Here is a 20,510-nt window from a genome sequence, read left to right as displayed (position 1 = left end):
GAGGGACCGGGAGGTGAATCGCGCAGGAACGCCGAGAGCGGGACTGTGGGAGGGATGATAGCGGGGCCGAGGGAACCGGAGGGAGGGGTGAGGGTCCGTGGGGAGAAGCTTCAGAAAGGTCGAGGCGGCTGGGGCTGATTTTGATCCAAATTCCGGACAGGCAGGTGGACAGGCTGGTAGCTCAAACACGCCGAGCTGCGATCGCTGAAGGACGACTACGGACTGGCGTGGAGCAGCAGGCTGGGCAGGATTAAATAGTCCACCTGGTGATCGCCCGGGATGGGATGCAGGTGTGGAGTTAGCAGCCACGCCCACGGGAGTGGGCATCCCATCAGCACCTCGGACGCCGGGCCGCGGACCATGACAGAGGGTGATTGACTCCATGCAGAGCACTCTGGATGCTGAGGTCAGGAGCAGGAATGATGCCCTGAGAGTCAAGAAGAAGATGGAGGGAGACCTGAATGAGATGGAGATTCAGCTGAGCCATGCCAACAGACAGGCTGCTGAGGCACAGAAACAACTGAGGAATGTCCAAGGACAGCTCAAGGTGAGTTGGTAGATTGTGTGTATGTTTGTGTTTTAATTAACCTCCAAGCAAACAATGATAATATCTTTTGTTTGTTTGTCATCAGGATGCTCAGCTGCACCTGGATGATGCAGTCAGAGGACAGGAAGACATGAAGGAGCAGGTCGCCATGGTGGAGCGCAGAAATGGTCTGATGGTGGCTGAGATTGAGGAGCTGAGAGCCGCTCTGGAGCAGACAGAGAGAGGACGCAAAGTGGCTGAGCAGGAGTTGGTTGATGCTAGCGAGCGTGTTGGACTGCTTCACTCTCAGGTTGTTATTCATTACATTACAAGACTTTGAGATATAAGAGAGTGAGAATCACATCATTAAAACTGTTCTCTTTCATTCAGAACACCAGTCTTTTGAACACCAAGAAGAAGCTGGAGGCTGACCTTGTCCAGGTTCAGGGTGAGGTGGATGATGCCGTTCAGGAAGCAAGAAATGCTGAGGAGAAGGCCAAAAAGGCTATCACTGATGGAAGTTAGTACTTTACAAGCCTTCTTTTCTTTTCAAAATTCTTGTTCATGCTTGATCAATAATTCCAATACCACCCATATTTTAGGCTGCCATGATGGCTGAGGAGCTGAAGAAGGAGCAGGACACCAGTGCTCACCTGGAGAGGATGAAGAAGAACCTGGAGGTCACAGTCAAGGACCTGCAGCACCGTCTGGATGAGGCAGAGAGCCTCGCCATGAAGGGTGGCAAGAAGCAGCTCCAGAAACTGGAGTCCAGGGTATGTTGTTCTCGAACTATTATTCAAATATTTAAAAAGAAAAAACACTTTGATTCCATCACATGATCTCCACCCATTTTCTTCTCTGTACTCTTAATATTTATTAAAAGCTGATTATTTATAATGGCATTAAAGGTCCGTGAACTGGAAGCTGAAGTTGAAGCTGAGCAGAGACGTGGAGCTGATGCTGTTAAAGGAGTCCGCAAATATGAGAGGAGAGTGAAGGAGCTCACCTACCAGGTGATTACACATTTACCTAGAAATTCATAATTTCCTAAATTGTTTCTTCTCCAGTTCTAAATAACAGTTTGCTATATATACAGACTGAGGAGGACAAGAAGAATTTGGTCAGACTTCAGGATCTGGTGGACAAGCTACAGCTCAAAGTCAAGGCTTACAAGAGACAGGCTGAGGAGGCTGTGAGTGAAATGTTCTGTGACCTTAAATATTGAAAGATGATTAATTATGTAAATATAGCTCTCATGAATGATCAGATATTTCTTTAACAATCCAACATACTTTAATACTGAACAGGAAGAACAGGCCAACACCCACATGTCCAGACTGAGAAAGGTCCAGCATGAGATGGAGGAAGCTCAGGAACGTGCTGACATTGCTGAATCTCAGGTCAACAAACTGAGAGCCAAGAGCCGTGATGTTGGAAAGGTAATTCATCTAATCCCATTTTAAATTAGTTGTCTTTAGATAGATTATCTTTTATATTATATTATTATTATTAATTTTGTATACACTGATAGAATTTAGTTTATGTCCTTCTGCAATCTCATGTGGGATAACCTGTAAAATGTTAATATGTGTTGAATAATTGGATTTTTTTTTATGATTTTTTTTCTAGGGTGAAAGTGCTGAGTAAGAGACATCTATTTGGAACCTTTTGTCAGCGTTCATAAAATATGAAACAGCTGCTAAATTGTCTGTTTGCAATGTATTAATTCAATAAACTCTTTCCTGTGACTTCATTACATTTAATCAGTATAATTTTTTTTACAAAATTCACATTGGAAAATATAATATTCAACAGAAGAATCATCATTTATACTTACAGGACATTTAGCAAATGAGGACAGCACCTCTGCTTAACATTCATCCTAGCTTTCAGTATCAGTGCTAGCAAGGTTAGCTTTACTAAAGAAACCATATCTTACATAACCTAAGATTATTTAAACATAAATGCTCTATAATAAGCAAAATGTCCATTTAGAATGACAATTAATTCCCACTGTCATATCATTTAAACAAATAAGATAATAATTCGATATTAAAGAAATACTTTCAGTATCATATACAGGGAGTGCAGAATTATTAGGCAAATGAGTATTTTGTCCACTTCATCCTCTTCATGCATGTTGTCTTACTCCAAGCTGTATAGGCTCGAAAGCCTACTACCAATTAAGCATATTAGGTGATGTGCATCTCTGTAATGAGAAGGGGTGTGGTCTAATGACATCAACACCCTATATCAGGTGTGCATAATTATTAGGCAACGTCCTTTCCTTTGGCAAAATGGGTCAAAAGAAGGAATTGACAGGCTCAGAAAAGTCAAAAATAGTGAGATATCTTGCAGAGGGATGCAGCAGTCTCAAAATTGCAAAACCTCTGAAGCATGATCACCGAACAATCAAGCGTTTCATTCAAAATAGTCAACAGGGTTGCAAGAAGCGTGTGGAAAAACCAAGGCGCAAAATAACTGCCCATGAACTGAGAAAAGTCAAGCGTGCAGCTGCCAAGATGCCACTTGCCACCAGTTTGGCCATATTTCAGAGCTGCAACATCACTGGAGTGCCCAAAAGCACAAGGTGTGCAATACTCAGAGACATGGCCAAGGTAAGAAAGGCTGAAAGACGACCACCACTGAACAAGACACACAAGCTGAAACGTCAAGACTGGGCCAAGAAATATCTCAAGACTGGTTTTTCTAAAGTTTTATGGACTGATGAAATGAGAGTGAGTCTTGATGGGCCAGATGGATGGGCCCGTGGCTGGATTGGTAAAGGGCAGAGAGCTCCAGTCCGACTCAGACGCCAGCAAGGTGGAGGTGGAGTACTGGTTTGGGCTGGTATCATCAAAGATGAGCTTGTGGGGCCTTTTCGGGTTGAGGATGGAGTCAAGCTCAACTTCCAGTCCTACTGCCAGTTTCTGGAAGACACCTTCTTCAAGCAGTGGTACAGGAAGAAGTCTGCATCCTTCAAGAAAAACATGATTTTCATGCAGGACAATGCTCCATCACACGCGTCCAAGTACTCCACAGCGTGGCTGGCAAGAAAGGGTATAAAAGAAGAAAAACTAATGACATGGCCTCCTTGTTCACCTGATCTGAACCCCATTGAGAACCTGTGGTCCATCATCAAATGTGAGATTTACAAGGAGGGAAAACAGTACACCTCTCTGAACAGTGTCTGGGAGGCTGTGGTTGCTGCTGCACGCAATGTTGATGGTGAACAGATCAAAACACTGACAGAATCCATGGATGGCAGGCTTTTGAGTGTCCTTGCAAAGAAAGGTGGCTATATTGGTCGCTGATTTGTTTTTGTTTTGTTTTTGAATGTCAGAAATGTATATTTGTGAATGTGGAGATGTTATATTGGTTTCACTGGTAAAAATAAATAATTGAAATGGGTATATATTTGTTTTTTGACACCTTGTCAAGTTAGACCAAAGTCTATAGTTATATTCAATAAAAATGCTAATGAAGATTGGATGCAACTAACATGCATTTTTAATATTACTCTAGGTTATTACAGTGGAGAAAGAGAAAGAACAGCATATTTTATTGAAACACACAGTTTTACAACAAACCAAATCCATAAACTTTAATAAAGTGTTTGGAGATTAAACTTCACTTCAGCAACATAACAGAATAGTGTCCCAGCAATGGTGGGATGTACAACAGGATTGCTCCCCATAATGATAAAATGGGCAGCATTGGATTTTGTAAATAAGAATGTCTCAAAGGCATAATTATAGAAAAGCACTGACATTTAAACTACAGGGAATAGAGGTTACTTTTGAGGTCGCTTGCTTGCCTTGTTCCCATTTACACTTGCCTGTAGTATAAAACTGCAGTGCTTCACTTGTTGCTGTATCCTTAGCTATATGGTGTGATCTTTTTCTAGCGTGCCAACCTGCTGATCTGAAAATACCTGTCTCTTACCTTGCACTCAACAACAGCTTTCATTAAATTATGTCTAACATTTACAGAGGTTTCTCACATGACATGACACACACTTTACTCAATCACACATTTATCTAAAATTTATTTATTTATTTTAAAAAGGTTCATAAATTATTTCTTCTCTAGCCACTTTGTGAGGTTGTTGCTTAACTAGGTGAAATTATCAAAGAAGATTCTGTACCAAAAACCTCCCAGTTATTGCACTGGTTGCTAGCAGATTTCCACAGTTAGCTGTACTTCTTCAGATAAAAATGCTTTGAATACTTCCTAACTACTGGCCCAGCAGTAGAAATACTAGAAAGAGTGATGGAAACTGGAAATGGAGAAGGTTTGCCTTCAAAGTAAAAGCTGCACCTCAGCCAAAATTTTTCATAAAGTGCCACTATAACTCTGAAGCCAACTGCCTCCATTTCTAGTTTATGTTACACTTTTGGCAGGTTCAGTACAACTCGGAGAGTAGACAGTGTTTTTGGATACATCCATCACTTCGATTCAAATTGCTACAGCAGAAATATGCTAGTGGCCAAAGCAAACACAAGGTTTTTGCCAACTGGTTGGGGAATAGACCAACTACTTAAGTGACAGGTGGTTACCACTAGCCTCTAGGGCTGTATGACCAAGGTATTATTCACTCAATCCTACACTTTCACCATAATTGTTATATATCTAAAATGGCATACAGGTTAACGTTACGTGGGGAGTGGTTGCATGTCTCCAAAATACCAATAGTCATTCTCATACAGGTCATTACTTGTCCTCAGACCTTTTATTTTGGCAGAGTACTTGATGACAATAACCTCCTATTTATGTCACTCTTCGCTTTTTCTCCATAGAGTTTAAGGCTTTGTGAATGTTGAAGGTATCAGAGACACCTAATGTCTGGATTTGCAAATACAGAAATTTTCTAAAGAAAAAAAAATGGAATATAGTCAAAAGTAAATTGTGAGCATAGAGGCAAATGAGTAGCCATTTATACTGTGTTTCCTAAGGAAGCTTAAGTGGCTAGATCTTTCTAGAGAAATGTCACTGTGTCTCTCCAGAAGTGCAGGCCAAAGTGACTCATCTGTGCTCATTAAAACAGTACTACAGTAACAGTATCGTAGAATTTCAAAAATTCAGTAAGGTTAAACACTTGCTACTGTACACCTAGCAAGACACTAAAACATTAGACTGCATTGTCTGTAATGTGTTCCTCTAAAATACCACAGCTAAAAGAAGCAGAGGAAATAAGTAATTTCCCTGTTTTGGTTGTTTTGTTGTCTTTGTGTCTACTCTGCATTTTTCTTGCTATTCTAGCAAACTCTTGGATCACAGTGAACATGCACAATATGTTATTTTACTCAACATTTTACAATGAACTTATCTTACTTTTAAACATGTGCTTTTTTAGGAAAATACATTTGGAAATTAAACAGACTATTTAAGATGACAAATCTCTTACAGGTTAGGACATGGTCTTAACAACATATCTGAATATTGTCCTATAATATATCCTTCACTTATGCAAAAGACAAGTCACAGCTTCTTCTCTTTGCTGGATTTATTTTTGACCATGGTAGCACCTCGTGACCTGCTGGTAAGATAGCAGACATTAAGACAAGTCTGTGCAAAACTTGGCAATGAAAGGTAATTCTGGCTATGATCCCAGACTTTTCCTTCCATTCATCATTTATCACTTACTCAGTACATCTAAATTAAAATTTAAAAACTGTATGATTATTTTTTCCTTGCAGAAAGACATTAACATTTTTTTTATAACAAACAATTTTCTAGTATTGAATTATCTGAGCTGGCAGTCCTTCTTAAACTCTATTCCTAGTAGAGATATATAACACTTGTCTGGCATTAATACAAAGTCTTGCTCTGAATTTTATTTCAGATAGCTGAGGTGTTTATGTCCTGTAATAGTACACCAGTGGCATTTCAAGACTTCTCCGAATTTAAAACTCAGTACTGGCTATAATGTCAAAATGACTTGAGCTTAGAGTTTAGTATAAACTCTTTCAACTTAATATCACTGTCAAGTTAATATCAAGATTGATTGCAATAAATAATTCACAAACCATGTAGTGCACTATTATAATTTACCACTGGGTATACTGTAGACATTACTGATGTACTCACTATTTATGAGGACACTTACCTTATAAAATCTCTATTGGTTTCTCCATCAAGGAAAAACTTGATGGAGAAGCTGGCTTAAGGAATTAAGCCAGCTTCTCAGCAAGATTCTTTAGGTAACTTAAGGTAAAACTAATGAACAGCGTTCATAATGAATATTATTCATTCTTATGAAAAACAATTACAATATAAGTTCCCATTGACAAGCTCTGTTAATATAAAACTTCAAACTAGGCTCATATTGAAGAGGAGATTGAGGCTGAGAGGGCGGCTCAGGCTAAGATAGAGAAGCAGAGAGCCGACCTCTCCAGGGAGCTTGAAGAGATCAGCAAGAGGCTCAATGAAGCTGGTGGAGCAACAGCTGCTCAGATTGAGTTTAACACAAAGCGAGAAGCTGAGTTTCAGAAATTGCTCTCCGCAAGAAGCAGGCTGACAGTGTTGCAGATTGCCCAGCGCCTGCAGGAGGCTGAGGAATCCATTGAGGCTGTGAACTCCAAGTGTGCCTCACTGGAGAAGACCAAGCAGAGGCTGCAGGGTGAGGTGGAGGACCTCATGATTGATGTGAAGAGAGCTAAAGCCCTGGCTGCCAACCTTGACAAGAAGCAAAGGAACTTTGATAAAGTAAAGATTTAAACATAACCAATATCATCAGAATAGGCATACACCAATAATAACAACTAACTAATTAACCTATATAAACCTAGGTCCTGGCAGAATGGAAGCAGAAGTATGAGGAGAGCCAGGCAGAGCTGGAAGGAGCCCAAAAGGAGGCTCGTTCTCTCTGCACTGAGTTGTTCAAGATGAAGAACTCATATGAAGAGGCTCTGGATCATCTTGAGACCATGAAGAGAGAGAACAAGAACTTGCAGCGTATGCTTATCTTGCTTTTGTTGTAGCAAAAACATTTGCATATGTCAGCTCCAAGTACTCTAACTCTTGGCTGTGTTTGCTCTTTAGAGAAGATCTCAGATCTGACTTAGCAGATTGGTGAGACTGGACAGAGCGTCCATGAGCTGGAAAAGGCCAAGAAGACTGTTGAGACTGAGAAGTCTGAAATACTTTATCAGTATTCCCAGCTACACCTGGATGATCCTTTCAGAGGACAGGAAGACATGAAGGAGCAGGTCACCATGGTGGAGCGCAGAAATGGTCTCATGATGGCTGAAATTGAGGAGCTGAGAGCCGCTCTGGAGCAGACAGAGAGAGGATTAGGAGTTGCTGGACAGGAGTTGGTTGGTGCTAGTGACCGTGTCAGACTGCTTCCCTCAGGTTTGATTGTTTTTAACACTTACAATAATATATTAAAATCCTTTTTACAGTGCTCCTCAAAACAAAGCTACTGTATACTATTCTGTACAACTACCTGAGAGAGAATGCAGAAATATGAAAAGTAAATATTAAATTAAACTGAAGTTAAATTAACTAATATATAAATGAGGGTGCCCTCATTTTAATTCCCATCAACTACAAGAGGAACATGCCAACATCTACCTACCCAGGCTGAGAAAGGTTCAGCATGAGCTGGAAGAAGCTCAAGAGTGCAATGACATTGCTGAGTCCCAGGTCAATAAGCTAAGAGCCAAGAGTTTGATCATGCCATGTAACATCTGCGGATTTTACTTTGACATATACCTAAGAACTGCTGCAGACCATGTACATCCTTTGCATTGAAAGAAATTATCCTCTTCCTTCACTGCATACTGGAATATATTTCAAGCCTGAGAAGTAAATTGATATAGAGCGACCAGTAGGAATTAGTTCAAAAATGTCTTTTAAAAATAAACCACCAAAAATACCCCAAAAATTGGGTAATTTCCATGATTTGTTTAACTCAATCCAAACTGTGTAGGGCAATATATTATACTTGCAAAACTGATATTCTAATCCAAAGGAGATTTTAATCACTTTAAGAGAGCAAAGTAGCCTTTGAGGCAACTTCCAGTGCCAAAACATAATATCCTAAACAACTGAAAATTCTATGCCCTCCATCAAACATTGCATTCAGTATATTCAAGCTATTTAAGTGTGAATCACACCTTAAAGTAAACTAAATAGACAGGAAGAGCATAAAAGACTTTATCTTGTTTTATGTATGCTTTACATTATGTAAAATAATAGCCAATAATAAGCGATATCAGAAATTTGTTGAACTTTTGTAATATTGTACAGTTGGAGAATTAAAGTTTTAATTTTTCAACTTTAGTCAAGGTTTCATTTTGATTTCCACTTCTGAAAATGTCAAGCAACAGTCAGTTTTTGTGACTAAAATGCCCTACTTTTGTGTGAAACTTCATAGGGGAATTCAAAACAAATAAGTTGACAGATTTTCTATCAAACTATGGAAATTAAATAACATAAAAACACAAAATTCACCTGCTTCTCTGGATATGTCGGACAAATGTCCTCTCAGTGCAAGAGTGGTATCCTAACTCTGTCCCTTAGCTGTTGTTATTTTTGACTACAGCAATGACTTGTAATCCTCTGTTAAGATGGTAAATGATAAACCACACCTGTCAACAGTTTCAGCACGTAATCTGAGAGGACACTGGAAATTATTCCAAACGTCAAGATACTTTTTCATCTCTGCTCATTCAGTAAAAGTTGAATATAAACATTTTAAATAGAAACTAATACTATGTTCTTGTACCAAAATTGTCATTTTTCAACAATCATAAGTGAAAAACACTCATTTTAAATCTTATTTGTGCAGCTGTTATTTAAGGCCTTACCTGAGGTGTCAACTTTTCTTGTATTACGTTTCCAGGAATCATGTGTTGCTCTTTTAACTTTTATGGAAAGTACAGCAGTATGAAATTAGTATCAGATACCAGAGACATGTATACTGTGCAACTATACACCAGTGACATTCTGACGCTTCCCCAACATTAGCACTCAGTCCTGGCTGTCATATCAAAATTAAATTGATGCAACTGCCTATCATAAAATGTGTCAACTGAAATCTGATCCCCAAGTACTTCTCTGGATTTATTGGAGCAGACACTTCACAAACCATGCTGTGCACTCTTGCTATGTAGTATTGAATAAACTGTGAACATAATAAGAGTAGTAAATACTGTATTTACAAATCAGTTAAAAATGATGTGTTAAAAGTAAAATAACATTATAAGAAAATGCATTAATAATATATATCTGAATGTATAATATAGTCGAATACAGTTCTATACAGATTGACTTACCAGTACTTAATTAGAATATGTAAAGTTGAGAAATTTTTAATTAATATTTGTTTTTTAGATCCAACAGTATTTTATCTTCTTTATTATAGAGAAATTGACTATAAAATTATGTTTAAAAAATATTTTTGGCATTTTTTTTTTGTCTCATGTTTAACAGAACATAATCAAAAATCACAACTATTCTGTCAATCATAAAGTAACATAGAGGTATTTTAATAAGTACTCATGGTGTCAGCAATGAGTCGATAACTGTCAAGTAACAAAGTCCCAGAACCACCCTGTAATGAAGACCGCTTTTTGTCTACATGAGGTGCAGGAACAGTCTGTGGAGCAAGAGACACCATACTTCTTACTCCTCTCAAAGGGAACAAGGTGGGATTTTACATCTTTTAGAAGTTTCTCAAACGTGATTATCAGCAGAGATCTCATTTCAACTGATTTAACTGATTTATTCATTCCATATTACTGGTTTATTTCCCAATCTTCTCACCCCCCAAAGAGATCGGGCACTAAGAGAAATCAGTCTGTAATCCTACAAGAAAAATCTATGAAAAGAAAATGTTTTATTGTTCTTCTGCTTCTTTTATCTGGAAATGTGCAACCTAATCCCGGTCCAGACTGCAAATGCTTAAGTACTCCTTGTGATTTCAAAACTTGAACAGGTCTTGGTATCACTCATTTAAATGTCAGAAGTCTTCTTCCCAAACTTGATTTTGTGAAAATTTGGATGAAAGAGTTAGATACTGATATTCTTATATTATCAGAAACCTGGCTTACTAAATCAATTACTGACAAAGACATTGCAATAACGGGCTATAATCTTTTCCGTTGCGACCGCCCCAGAAAGGGTGGCGGTGTTGCAATTTATGTAAAAAGCAAATTCCATGTTACTGTCGATTCATCGGTATCTGTTTGTAAGCAGTTTGAACTTCTTGCCCTCAAACTCCAACTTTTCAAGGGCTATTTTATTACCATTGTGGGCTGTTATAGACCCCCCTCAGCTAGTAGTGAGGCTTTAGTTTCACTTAGTGAAAAACGATCTACTTTAGATTTTAATGAAATTGTGCTGGCCGGAGATTTCAACTGGGACTGGTTGTCCTCTGCCTCAGACAGTTTTAAATCCATGTGTGATTCATATAATCTCACACAACTAATTTACAGCACAACTCGTCCAAATCTTAAATGCCCAGAAAAGTCATCACTTATTGATTTCTTTTTAACTAATATGCCGTATAAATATTCTCACACTGGGGTTTTCGCAAATGATATCAGTGACCACTGTGTGGTAGCTGTAGTCAGGCAATCGAAGCTCCCAAAATCAAGGCCACAGATAGCTTTTAAACGAGATTTTAAGCATTTCTGTGAGCAAGCTTTCTTTCATGATTTATGGGACTATAACTGGAGTAGAATCTACCTGATAACTGATCTTGAGCTGGCATGGAATTATTTTTATGATACTTTTATCAAAATTATAAATAAACATGCCCCTATCCGCAAATTTAGAGTAAAATGCAGAAACAACCCTTGATTTTCTCTTCAGCTCTCTAGTCTACTCAAAAAAAGGGATGCTGCCTGGGCTAAGGCCAGAAAAACTAAATCCGAAGCGGATTGGCTGATTTTTAGACAGCTTAGAAACCGTTCAACTTCCTTAATTAAAAAGGCCAAATCAGAATTCTATCTTTCAAATACTACTAAACATTTGAACGATCCTAAAAAATTCTGGAAAATAATAAAATCTTCTTATGGGGACATAATTACAAATGAGATGCCAACTTTTGTTGTAAAAGACTCCTGTACTTTAACAGAGAAATGCGACATTCTAAACTGCTTTAATGAGCATTTTGTTTCTTCAGGATCTCTATTTGAATCTTTATATCCAGATTTAAAACAGTTTAATCAACAAGAGGCTCTCTCTGCAACCGCTCAAACTGAATCTGTGGTCCAACCCTTCAGTTTTTCTCCGCTAAATGTTTTTGAGGTCCAGAGGAACAGATCAACTTGATCCCTATTTTCTTAAGTTGGCTGCAGATTTTATAGCAGAACCAATAACTTACATTTTTAATCTTAGCCTCTCGAACAGTGAGATCCCTGTAATATAGAAATCTGCCTATGTTCTCCCTTTGCTGAAAGGAGGTGATCCTTCAGATGTTAATAATTACAGGCCCATATCTAAATTGTGTGTTCTAGCAAAAGTTCTAGAAAAGTTCATTAGTGAACAACTGAAAGATTTTTTGGACAAAAATTCAGTTCTTTCCCAACATCAGTCAGGATTCAGAAAACAACACAGCACAATAACTGCTGCTATTAAAGTGGTTAATGACATTGTTGATTCAATGGACTGCAAAAAATACTGTGCGGCTCTTTTTCTTGACTTGTCAAAGGCTTTTGATACAGTTGACCATGCTATTTTATTAAATAGACTAAACAATATTGGTCTATCTGTAAATGCTGTAAGTTGGTTTTCAAATTACTTGTCAGCAAGAAAACAGTGTGTCCGTGCTGCTGGGTCTTCTTCCTCTTTTCTCCCAGTATCCAAAGGAGTTCTGCAGGGCTCCATATTAGGACCATTGCTATTTTCTCTTTACATAAACAACCTTTGTGATAATTTGTCAAATGCAGCATTTCATCTTTATGCAGATGATACAATTATTTATTGTTCATCCCCTTCAGTAGCACAAACCCTGCAATTTCTGCAGTCTGCCTTTGATGTCGTTCAGTCCCATTTAACTCAACTTAAGTTGGTGTTAAATCCAGAGAAATCCAAGTTTATGTTATTCTCAAATGGCAAAGAGTTGTTAGCTACGTCTCCTAAGATTGAAACAATTCAAGGATCTGAAATTGAAATGGTCACATCTTACAAGTATCTAGGGATCATTATAGATCAGAATTTGTCATTTAAGACTCACATTCAAAGGCTTGTGTCGAAGTTAAAACTAAAACTAGGTTACTTTTTAGAAACCAATCCTGTTTCTCCCTCCAAGTGAGAAAACATTTGATTCGTTCAACCTTTTTACCTTTATTGGATTATGGTGACCTGCTTTTTATGAATGCACCTGCCCACTACCTAAAGAGGTTGGATACTGTGTACCATTGTGCTTTACGTTTTATTACTGGCTATGGAAGTCGTGTACATCATTGTTCTCTGTATGCTGCTGCTAAATGTCCATCTTTGCATATTCGTAGACTCTCCCATTGGTTGATTTTTATCTATAAATCTCTCCTTGGGCTGGTTCCATCTTATTTATGTGTTTATATGTGTAAAAACCACAACCAATACAACCTTCGTTCGAACAAAATCATACACTTGATTGTCCCAAAAATCAGAACAGAATGGGGGAAAGGGGCTTTTAAATACGCTGCCCCTGCTTCCTGGAATAATCTGCAGAAGGAACTGAAATTATCAGAATTGGTTACCTTGGGAGAGTTTAAGTCTGTCTTAAAGGAACGAGAGAACAGCTCTTTTACTCAGTGTGATTGTTTTTAATGTACTCTTTTTGTATTTGATCTGTTATTGTATATTTTACACATGTTTGTATGCGATATTGTATTTGTTTTAAATGTTATATACCTATGTGGTATGTGACTTTTGTTGCTATGATGCCAGGTCTCTCTTGGAAATGAGATTTTTAATCTCAATGAGATTTTTTACCTGGATAAATAAAGGATTAATAAAGTGAAAAGCTGTGCTGAGCAGACACACTCGAGCAGCAACTCTGGAAACCCAATCCAGCTGACAGGCATGTGACACAGGTGAGTGTGGTCAAGTATTCACTGGTTACCATATTTTAACGGTTTAGACATTCCTGTTAAATATGTTGCTGCTGTTTGAGTGTAGTGGCACTTTGGTCAGTCAACTGAATGAATAAATATTTTTACTGAAATATGATGGTTGAAATATTAGACACAAAGGAGCAAAGCAACTTAATTTTGGCATTTCTTTAGATTGCAGCATCTTTACACAGGATACTATTAGTTTTCAGTTGGGGTCCAGTGAGGTAAGTGGTTCGATGTAAATGACATTTTCATGATAGAAGATATCTGCTTAAGAAAATTTCAAGAACTCATAAATGGTCACATTGTTTCAATTTATGTCATATTTTCAGTCTCCAGTAAAGTGCCAACATGAGCACAGACGCGGAGATGGAGCAGTATGGCCCGGCAGCCATTTGCCTCCGGAAGCCAGAAAAGGAGAGGATTGAAGCTCAAAACACCCCATTTGATGCCAAGACGGCCTTCATTGTGACTGATCCTGATGAAGTATATGTCAAGTGTAAACTTATCAAGAGGGAGGGTGGTAAAGCCACTGTTGAGACAGAGGGAGGAAAGGTAGGTAAAAATTCTTTCCATTTTACGTCTATATATTTGTCATCCTGTCTATGTAAACATTTGTCTGCTATATCACAACAAACACCCTGTTGATTATTTAAAAATTGCTTTCTATTCAGACAGTCACTGTGAAAGAGGAAGACATCCACCCCAGGAACCCTCCAAAGTTCGATAAGATGGAGGATATGGCAATGATGACACACCTTAACGAGCCATCTGTGCTGTTTAACCTCAAAGAGCGTTTTGCATCATGGATGATCTACGTAAGTTTTATTTGAAGGTTTATCTAAAAGAAATAAAATGCAAATGAAAAATGAAAAATGAGAAATGTAAGCAACCCTTATGCTCTCTGCTATGATACAGACCTACTCTGGGTTGTTCTGCGTCGTCGAAAATCCCTACAAGTGGCTTCCTGTGTATGATGCTACATGTGTAGCAGCATACAGAGGAAAGAAGAGGATTGAGGCTCCACCCCACATCTTCTCCATCTCTGACAATGCCTATCAGTTCATGCTCACTGGTAAGTAGTAGTTACTGTTAAAGTTTGTGAATACAAACTAAAAGATGCCTTAAATGTGAGGTTATTGCTGCAGTTAGATAAAATTCTTTAATGTTTGTATTCCAGATCGGGAAAACCAATCTGTTCTGATTACGAGAGTATTGCACACATGATTATCTCTAAAACTTGATACAGAGGATGAATCTTGAAAATATGTCTCTTATACTGTCTCCAGTGGAGAATCTGGTGCAGGAAAGACTGTCAACACCAAACGTGTCATCCAGTACTTCGCAACAATTGCATGAGCTAAGAAGGAATCATCACCTGGCAAGATGCAGGTAATATTGGTTATTTATGATAGACCCATGTGTGGGTTGAGTTTAAGTACGATTCTAATGTTCTAATGTCATTTACAGCTTTTGTTGTGGCAAAAACATTTGCATATATCAGCTCCAAGTACTCTTGGCTGTGTTTGCTCTGTAGAGGAGATCTCAGATCTGACTGAGCAGATTGGTGAGACAGGAAAGACCATCCATGAGCTGGAAAATGCCAAGAAGACTGTTGAGACAGAGAAGTCTGAAATTCAGACAGCTGTGGAGGAAGCTGAGGTAATGTATTTTATAAAAATGTACTGTTTGTATTCAAATTTTAAAAAGTATCCCTTCTCCAGTTTATGTTGCAATAAAAAAATTTTTTTACATAACTCTTTTAATCATTTAAAGGGAACTCTGGAGCACGAGGAGGCCAAGATCCTTCGTGTTCAGCTTGAGCTAAACCAGGTTAAAAGTGAGATTGACAGGAAGCTGTCAGAGAAGGATGAGGAGATGGAGCAGATCAAGAGGAACAGCCAGCGGGTAATTGACTCCATGCAGAGCACTCTGGATGCTGAGGTCAGGAGCAGGAATGATGCCCTGAGAGTCAAGAAGAAGATGGAGGGAGACCTGAATGAGATGGAGATTCAGCTGAGCCATGCCAACAGACAGGCTGCTGAGGCCCAGAAACAACTGAGGAATGTCCAAGGACAGCTCAAGGTGACCTTTTTTCCTGATCATTTGTTAAAGAAACAGAATAGGTACTTATTTATTGATTGATTTATTTCATCAGGATGCCCAACTGCACCTTGATGAAGCTCTCAGAGGACAGGAAGACATGAAGGAGCAGGTCGCCATGGTGGAGCGCAGAAATGGTCTGATGGTGGCTGAGATTGAGGAGCTGAGAGCCGCTCTGGAGCAGACAGAGAGAGGACGCAAAGTAGCTGAGCAGGAGTTGGTTGATGCTAGCGAGCGTGTTGGACATATACATATATACATTATTATTATTTGCATTATACATTATTTGCATGTCTGAACCAGAATTAACACACTTAAGGATTAGGGAACAAAAACATAATATAATACAGAATTAAACTGCAGGTTAATAAATAAATAAACCAATAATTAAATAAATGCCTAACCATAAAAAAACATAAATACTGTTGTTGATATTATGATGATGATTAGTGTATCGATTCTGATATATTCTATATATGTAGATTCTTGATATAGCATCCAATATTTAAACCAAAATATATTTTTCTTGTTTCATTCAGAACACCAGTCTTTTGAATACCAAGAAGAAGCTGGAGGCTGACCTTGTCCAGGTTCAGGGTGAGGTGGATGATGCAGTTCAGGAAGCAAGAAATGCTGAGGAGAAGGCCAAAAAGGCTATCACTGATGTGAGATTTTTTTTTTCTTCTATTTTGTTTTTCACTATTACAGGGTTCTGAAATCTCTAATTTGCAGTTCATGTTAAGTTCGATTTTAATGTAGAACAGATTTTAAATTTTGGAAATATTTCATCACTTCAGGCTGCCATGATGGCTGAGGAGCTGAAGAAGGAGCAGGACACCAGTGCTCACCTGGAGAGGATGAAGAAGAACCTGGAGGTCACAGTCAAGGACCTGCAGCACCGTCTAGATGAGGCAGAGAACCTCGCCATGAAGGGTGGCAAGAAGCAGCTCCAGAAACTGGAGTCCAGGGTACAAACTATACACAGTACTAAAACTAGTTTCACAATCGAAGTCTACCTTTCTGTAGACATGTTCTTTTGCCCTCAGCGAGACTTAGTTTTTCTTGTAATTAAATTAATTATGCTTTAATTAATTTACTTGTTTTCTTTTATTCGTTATTTATTTATATCTATATATATTTATATATGTATCTTTATTATTTAGTTTTGGTGTACAGCACTTTGCGTCAACTATGGTTATTTTAAAGTGCTTTTTAAGTAAAGATGATGATGATGATGAGGTAGAATTAAGACACTTATTTCTATGCTTTACCATGGCAATAATAATGTAGCTACATTGTTTTATTATATTATATTCTTTTATCAAATTCCAGGTGCGTGAACTGGAAGTTGAACTTGAAGCTGAGCAGTGACGTGGAGCTGATGCCATTAAAGGAGTCCGGAAATATGAGAGGAGAGTGAAAGAGCTCACTTACGAGGTAATTAATTATCTAACTAAAAATGATCTAATTTATTGTGCCCATTCCCTTTCACTTACAACCCTAATTGTTTAGACTGAGGAGGACAAAAAGAACATCACAAGACTTCAGGATCTGGTCAGCAAGCTGCAGTTAAGGCTTACAAGAAACAGGCTGAGTAGGCTGTGAGTCAACTACAATTATATGACAAATTTCCTTCAGCTTGGTTCATCGCACGCCCATTGACTCCCCTATAACTAAGTCAGAATTTTGTAAATCCTTTACAGGAGGAGCAGGCAAACACTCACATGTCCAGGCTCAGGAAGGTTCAGCATGAGCTGGAGGAAGCTCAGGAGCGTGCTGACATTGCTGAGTCCCAGGTCAACAAGTTGAGAGCCAAGAGCTGTGACACTGGAAAGGTAGCAACTTCTGTCCAAATATCAAAAAAAAAAAAAAAAAAAACAATTGTGCACATCATTATAAGTGAGACACATTGTAATGCTTTGTGCAGTTAAGCAAAAATTATTAAAACAAGATATGTTAAAACAGAAAAAGTCTTCAGAGGATTCAAATAACTTAAAACCTTTAAATAACTCTTTTTTTCTGTTTGTTTGTTTTTTCAGAGTGAGTCTGCTGAATAAGACACACTTGAATGAAGCTGTTCAACAGATTTCATAAAATATGAATCATCTGTTGGATGCTTTTAATGCATATTGCAAAATATCAATCAATGTTTTGAAAATGACTCATTCATTTTAATGTTTCTTTGCTTTCGTAAAATAATGTTTAGAATGTAAATGTAATCAATTAAGAGGGAGCTATTAAAAGTAATAAATAAAAAGCCATACTGAATTGCTTAGTAGCCACTTTTGAAAAGGAGTATTCAGAAGGAATATTTATTAGCTCTACAGATAGCCATATAATGCAGAAAATATCTAAGAAGTAATAGCTCCTGCAACCAGTATTTTATGTGAAAGACATGTAAAAGGCCAAACTTACCTGTGGATTTACCAAAGGTTTTTAGAGTGTATTTGTCATGATAAATCAAATAATAAATACATAAGTATACATAAATTAAAGAAATCAATGAATTTGAAAATGAATTTAATGTTTGTTAATTAAATGAGTTTCTGTTACTAAAAGATTCTCAGTAAAAGTTCTGATAGTGTCTTGGTTTTATATAGATCTAGTGAGCTAGGTGGCTTATTAATAGTGACATATTTAGACAGAAACCATTTGCTAAGAACTGGTCAAATTTATTGTATTTATTGTACGTATAAGGAAGTTATTTATTTTCATTTGACAGCTTTTCATTTTATGAATTGACTAAATAACAAGAGAATAGGGCTGATAACTAAGGGACTGTTCATGGTCAGCACCTTAACCTGTCAGTGTTATTTAATTGTTTTCCAGTTTTAAGGAGTGCAGTCAGATATATATATATATCTGACATATATTATATATGTGTTGGTCAGGCTTCACTAAATATGAGCTAGGCACAGTGATGAAGCTCACAGGCCATCTATTTCCACAGGGCAACAAAAGGAGAAGTCTAGTGTACAAACAATAAACAGTAGTAAGAGCTAGTTACTGTTAGTAACTAGCTCTTACTACAGTGCACATCTAGCAGGTAAGGAGAAGTCTGACTCAGAACGTACCATTTGAGGCCAAAACAACTTTCTTTATAACTGATCCCGATGAGCTGTATGTCTAATATAAACTGATTAAGAGAAAGGGTGGCAAAGTCACAGTGAAAAGATGGTATATTGGTACACAAAAAAGATACTGTTGAATATTTAAAAACACAATTTCTATTCGGGTGGTGTTGGGGGAAAACTCTGTAAAAAACCCAGGAGAAATAAAGACACAATGAGACAAAGTTACTTTCTTTATCAAACGTGTACACGGGTGAGCTGCTAAGAACAACTCACACCATGCACAGTGGCTTGGTAATTTTTATAGGCACAGAGCACAGAGACAGTGAGAACAGGATAACAAATAATAAACAGATAAAATAAAACAACTCCATATATGGTGCTAGTCTCGTCAGCAGAGAGCTAGGGAAGATAAAACAATCTAAAACAATATGTCCCAGAAACAAGATGTGTTTGCTGGGAAAGTCTAAAAAGATAATTCTAAACTAATCTAACCATAGGCAAAGGGCAGACAAAAGGCATCATAGAACATTTAAAAGAAGGTAAAGAAACATAGAATCATTTTTCCTGTAACATTCCCTCCTGTTTTAACTTATTTTAAATGTATACAACAATTGTCTGTGAAGGTTATTTATTAAGTATCTTAAGCAATTTTTTAATTTTCAAAATGTCAGCATAGCAGAAATGGAAGTCATTTGGTCTAAAGAATAAAACAAAAGAAAATAATAAAAAGAAAAACATAGCAAATGAAAATCATAGTAAATGAAATAACAAGTGGAATAAACAAGAAAAAATAATAAAACTAAAACTACAAAAAATAAAGGATAAAAACCTTATATTTTAAAACGAAAACTACAAAAAATAAAAGGATGAAAACTAAAATGAAAACTTTGTATTTAAAAATGATGAAAACCAAATATGTAAAATGAAAACTTCAAAAAATACAAGGATGAAAACTTCAAAAAATAAAAGGATGAAAACCTGCATAACCTACTAATGTTTTAATCAGTGCGTGATCACTTGACAAGTCATTTTTAATCACCACGTCATTCATTAGCAGTTATTACAAGTTCTCCTCTAACAGAATTGCAACGGGATGCTGTTCTTCTTGAGGCATGGCAACATAAGCAGTCATTGTAGTTGTTATCATCTTTGAAATCATTACTCTTAGACATGGCGGTGTAGCTGCTCCAGATGTGTGGTCAGTGACATATTTCTGCAGAATGGTCAAATTCTGCAAAGCTTCATAAATGTCTCCGCTTACAAACTCCTCCTTGTGATGCTGTTAGCAGGTCTAGAGTCAGTCTGTTCTGCAGCACCATCGTTCTGATGGCCTGCTGTTCTCCTGCTAAGGCGGTTCCCAGGGTCTTAGTCAAGTTGATGTGTCGTAGCAGAGCATATCGGTTGATTTCCACGTGATCCCGCACCTCGGCAACTCCAATGCCAGGGATCAAGCTCTGTAAGAATTTCACTCCTCCTCAGATGCGAAACTCTGGTTCCTTTACTGCTTGGTGCCGTCCGTGCACATCCTGTCTGGTAATGAGTCTTTGTTTGTAGTATCATTCAGTAGCTGTAGTTGGAGCGACAGTTGAGGCTCATCAGTGTCGCGTTACTGGCACAGGTTTCGTTGAGTGAACAGTCCATACACTTCCTCTCGTTCCTTGGTGGGCAGAAAGTGTATATGTATTTGCATAGCAGTCAGTTTTATTATTCAAGTAAGCTGTAGTGTTCATAAACTGCCACCAGAAATTAGTG

General features: G+C 37.8%; 3 protein-coding genes and 1 pseudogene across 4 annotated transcripts in view; all 4 read left to right on the top strand.

Annotated features, from left to right (window-relative positions):
* The window catches only part of LOC146671834 (myosin heavy chain, fast skeletal muscle-like), a 38,187-nt pseudogene extending 20,446 nt beyond the window's left edge, over window positions 1–17,741 (top strand). The window contains exons 29-38 of the transcript XR_014911629.1: window positions 7,154–7,234; window positions 7,318–7,483; window positions 15,119–15,243; window positions 15,358–15,666; window positions 15,740–15,936; window positions 16,217–16,349; window positions 16,482–16,652; window positions 17,017–17,121; window positions 17,197–17,519; window positions 17,724–17,741. The product of XR_014911629.1 is annotated as a myosin heavy chain, fast skeletal muscle-like (transcript). The remainder of the gene's footprint in view (window positions 1–7,153; window positions 7,235–7,317; window positions 7,484–15,118; window positions 15,244–15,357; window positions 15,667–15,739; window positions 15,937–16,216; window positions 16,350–16,481; window positions 16,653–17,016; window positions 17,122–17,196; window positions 17,520–17,723) is intronic.
* Window positions 371–1,051, top strand: LOC146671837 (myosin heavy chain, skeletal muscle-like). The gene is made up of 3 exons (XM_085404222.1): window positions 371–547; window positions 633–836; window positions 917–1,051. The coding sequence occupies exons 1-3, from the start codon at window positions 383–385 to the stop codon at window positions 1,049–1,051; spliced, it is 504 nt and encodes a 167-aa protein (XP_085260348.1). The 5' UTR covers window positions 371–382.
* On the top strand, window positions 1,124–2,173 carry LOC146671836 (uncharacterized). Its single transcript, XM_085405019.1, has 5 exons — window positions 1,124–1,299; window positions 1,435–1,539; window positions 1,623–1,718; window positions 1,834–1,965; window positions 2,156–2,173. Exons 1-5 carry the CDS (start codon window positions 1,135–1,137, stop codon window positions 2,171–2,173), a joined length of 516 nt encoding a protein of 171 aa, XP_085261145.1. The 5' UTR covers window positions 1,124–1,134.
* LOC146671835 (myosin heavy chain, fast skeletal muscle-like) lies at window positions 13,933–14,940 on the top strand. Its single transcript, XM_085404221.1, has 5 exons — window positions 13,933–14,136; window positions 14,256–14,399; window positions 14,500–14,656; window positions 14,762–14,798; window positions 14,871–14,940. Exons 1-5 carry the CDS (start codon window positions 13,933–13,935, stop codon window positions 14,938–14,940), a joined length of 612 nt encoding a protein of 203 aa, XP_085260347.1.
* Window positions 17,742–20,510: the final 2,769 nt, after the last annotated feature.

This window comes from Rhamphochromis longiceps, linkage group LG4, assembly GCF_057381845.1.
Source record: "Rhamphochromis longiceps isolate RC_006_pf linkage group LG4, R_longiceps_female_GT1.1, whole genome shotgun sequence".
NCBI classification, from domain to species: domain Eukaryota; kingdom Metazoa; phylum Chordata; class Actinopteri; order Cichliformes; family Cichlidae; genus Rhamphochromis; species Rhamphochromis longiceps.
The sequence above is the reverse complement of the archived record's forward strand: the minus strand, read 5'-3'. Positions and strand labels throughout refer to the sequence as shown.

What these genes read in the sequence shown, in the direction of transcription:
- LOC146671835 (XM_085404221.1), top strand. Translation starts at nt 13,933, where the DNA reads ATGAGCACAGACGCGGAGATGGAGCAGTATGGCCCGGCAGCCATTTGC. An exon ending in CTATCAGTTCATGCTCACTG is followed by an intron (nt 14,657 to 14,761) that starts GTAAGTAGTAGT and finishes TTTGTATTCCAG; the next exon opens with ATCGGGAAAACCAATCTGTT. An exon ending in GTTCTGATTACGAGAGTATT is followed by an intron (nt 14,799 to 14,870) that starts GCACACATGATT and finishes TACTGTCTCCAG; the next exon opens with TGGAGAATCTGGTGCAGGAA.
- LOC146671837 (XM_085404222.1), top strand. Translation starts at nt 383, where the DNA reads ATGCAGAGCACTCTGGATGCTGAGGTCAGGAGCAGGAATGATGCCCTG. An exon ending in ATGTCCAAGGACAGCTCAAG is followed by an intron (nt 548 to 632) that starts GTGAGTTGGTAG and finishes GTTTGTCATCAG; the next exon opens with GATGCTCAGCTGCACCTGGA. An exon ending in TTGGACTGCTTCACTCTCAG is followed by an intron (nt 837 to 916) that starts GTTGTTATTCAT and finishes TCTTTCATTCAG; the next exon opens with AACACCAGTCTTTTGAACAC.
- LOC146671836 (XM_085405019.1), top strand. Translation starts at nt 1,135, where the DNA reads ATGATGGCTGAGGAGCTGAAGAAGGAGCAGGACACCAGTGCTCACCTG. An exon ending in TCCAGAAACTGGAGTCCAGG is followed by an intron (nt 1,300 to 1,434) that starts GTATGTTGTTCT and finishes ATGGCATTAAAG; the next exon opens with GTCCGTGAACTGGAAGCTGA. An exon ending in TGAAGGAGCTCACCTACCAG is followed by an intron (nt 1,540 to 1,622) that starts GTGATTACACAT and finishes CTATATATACAG; the next exon opens with ACTGAGGAGGACAAGAAGAA.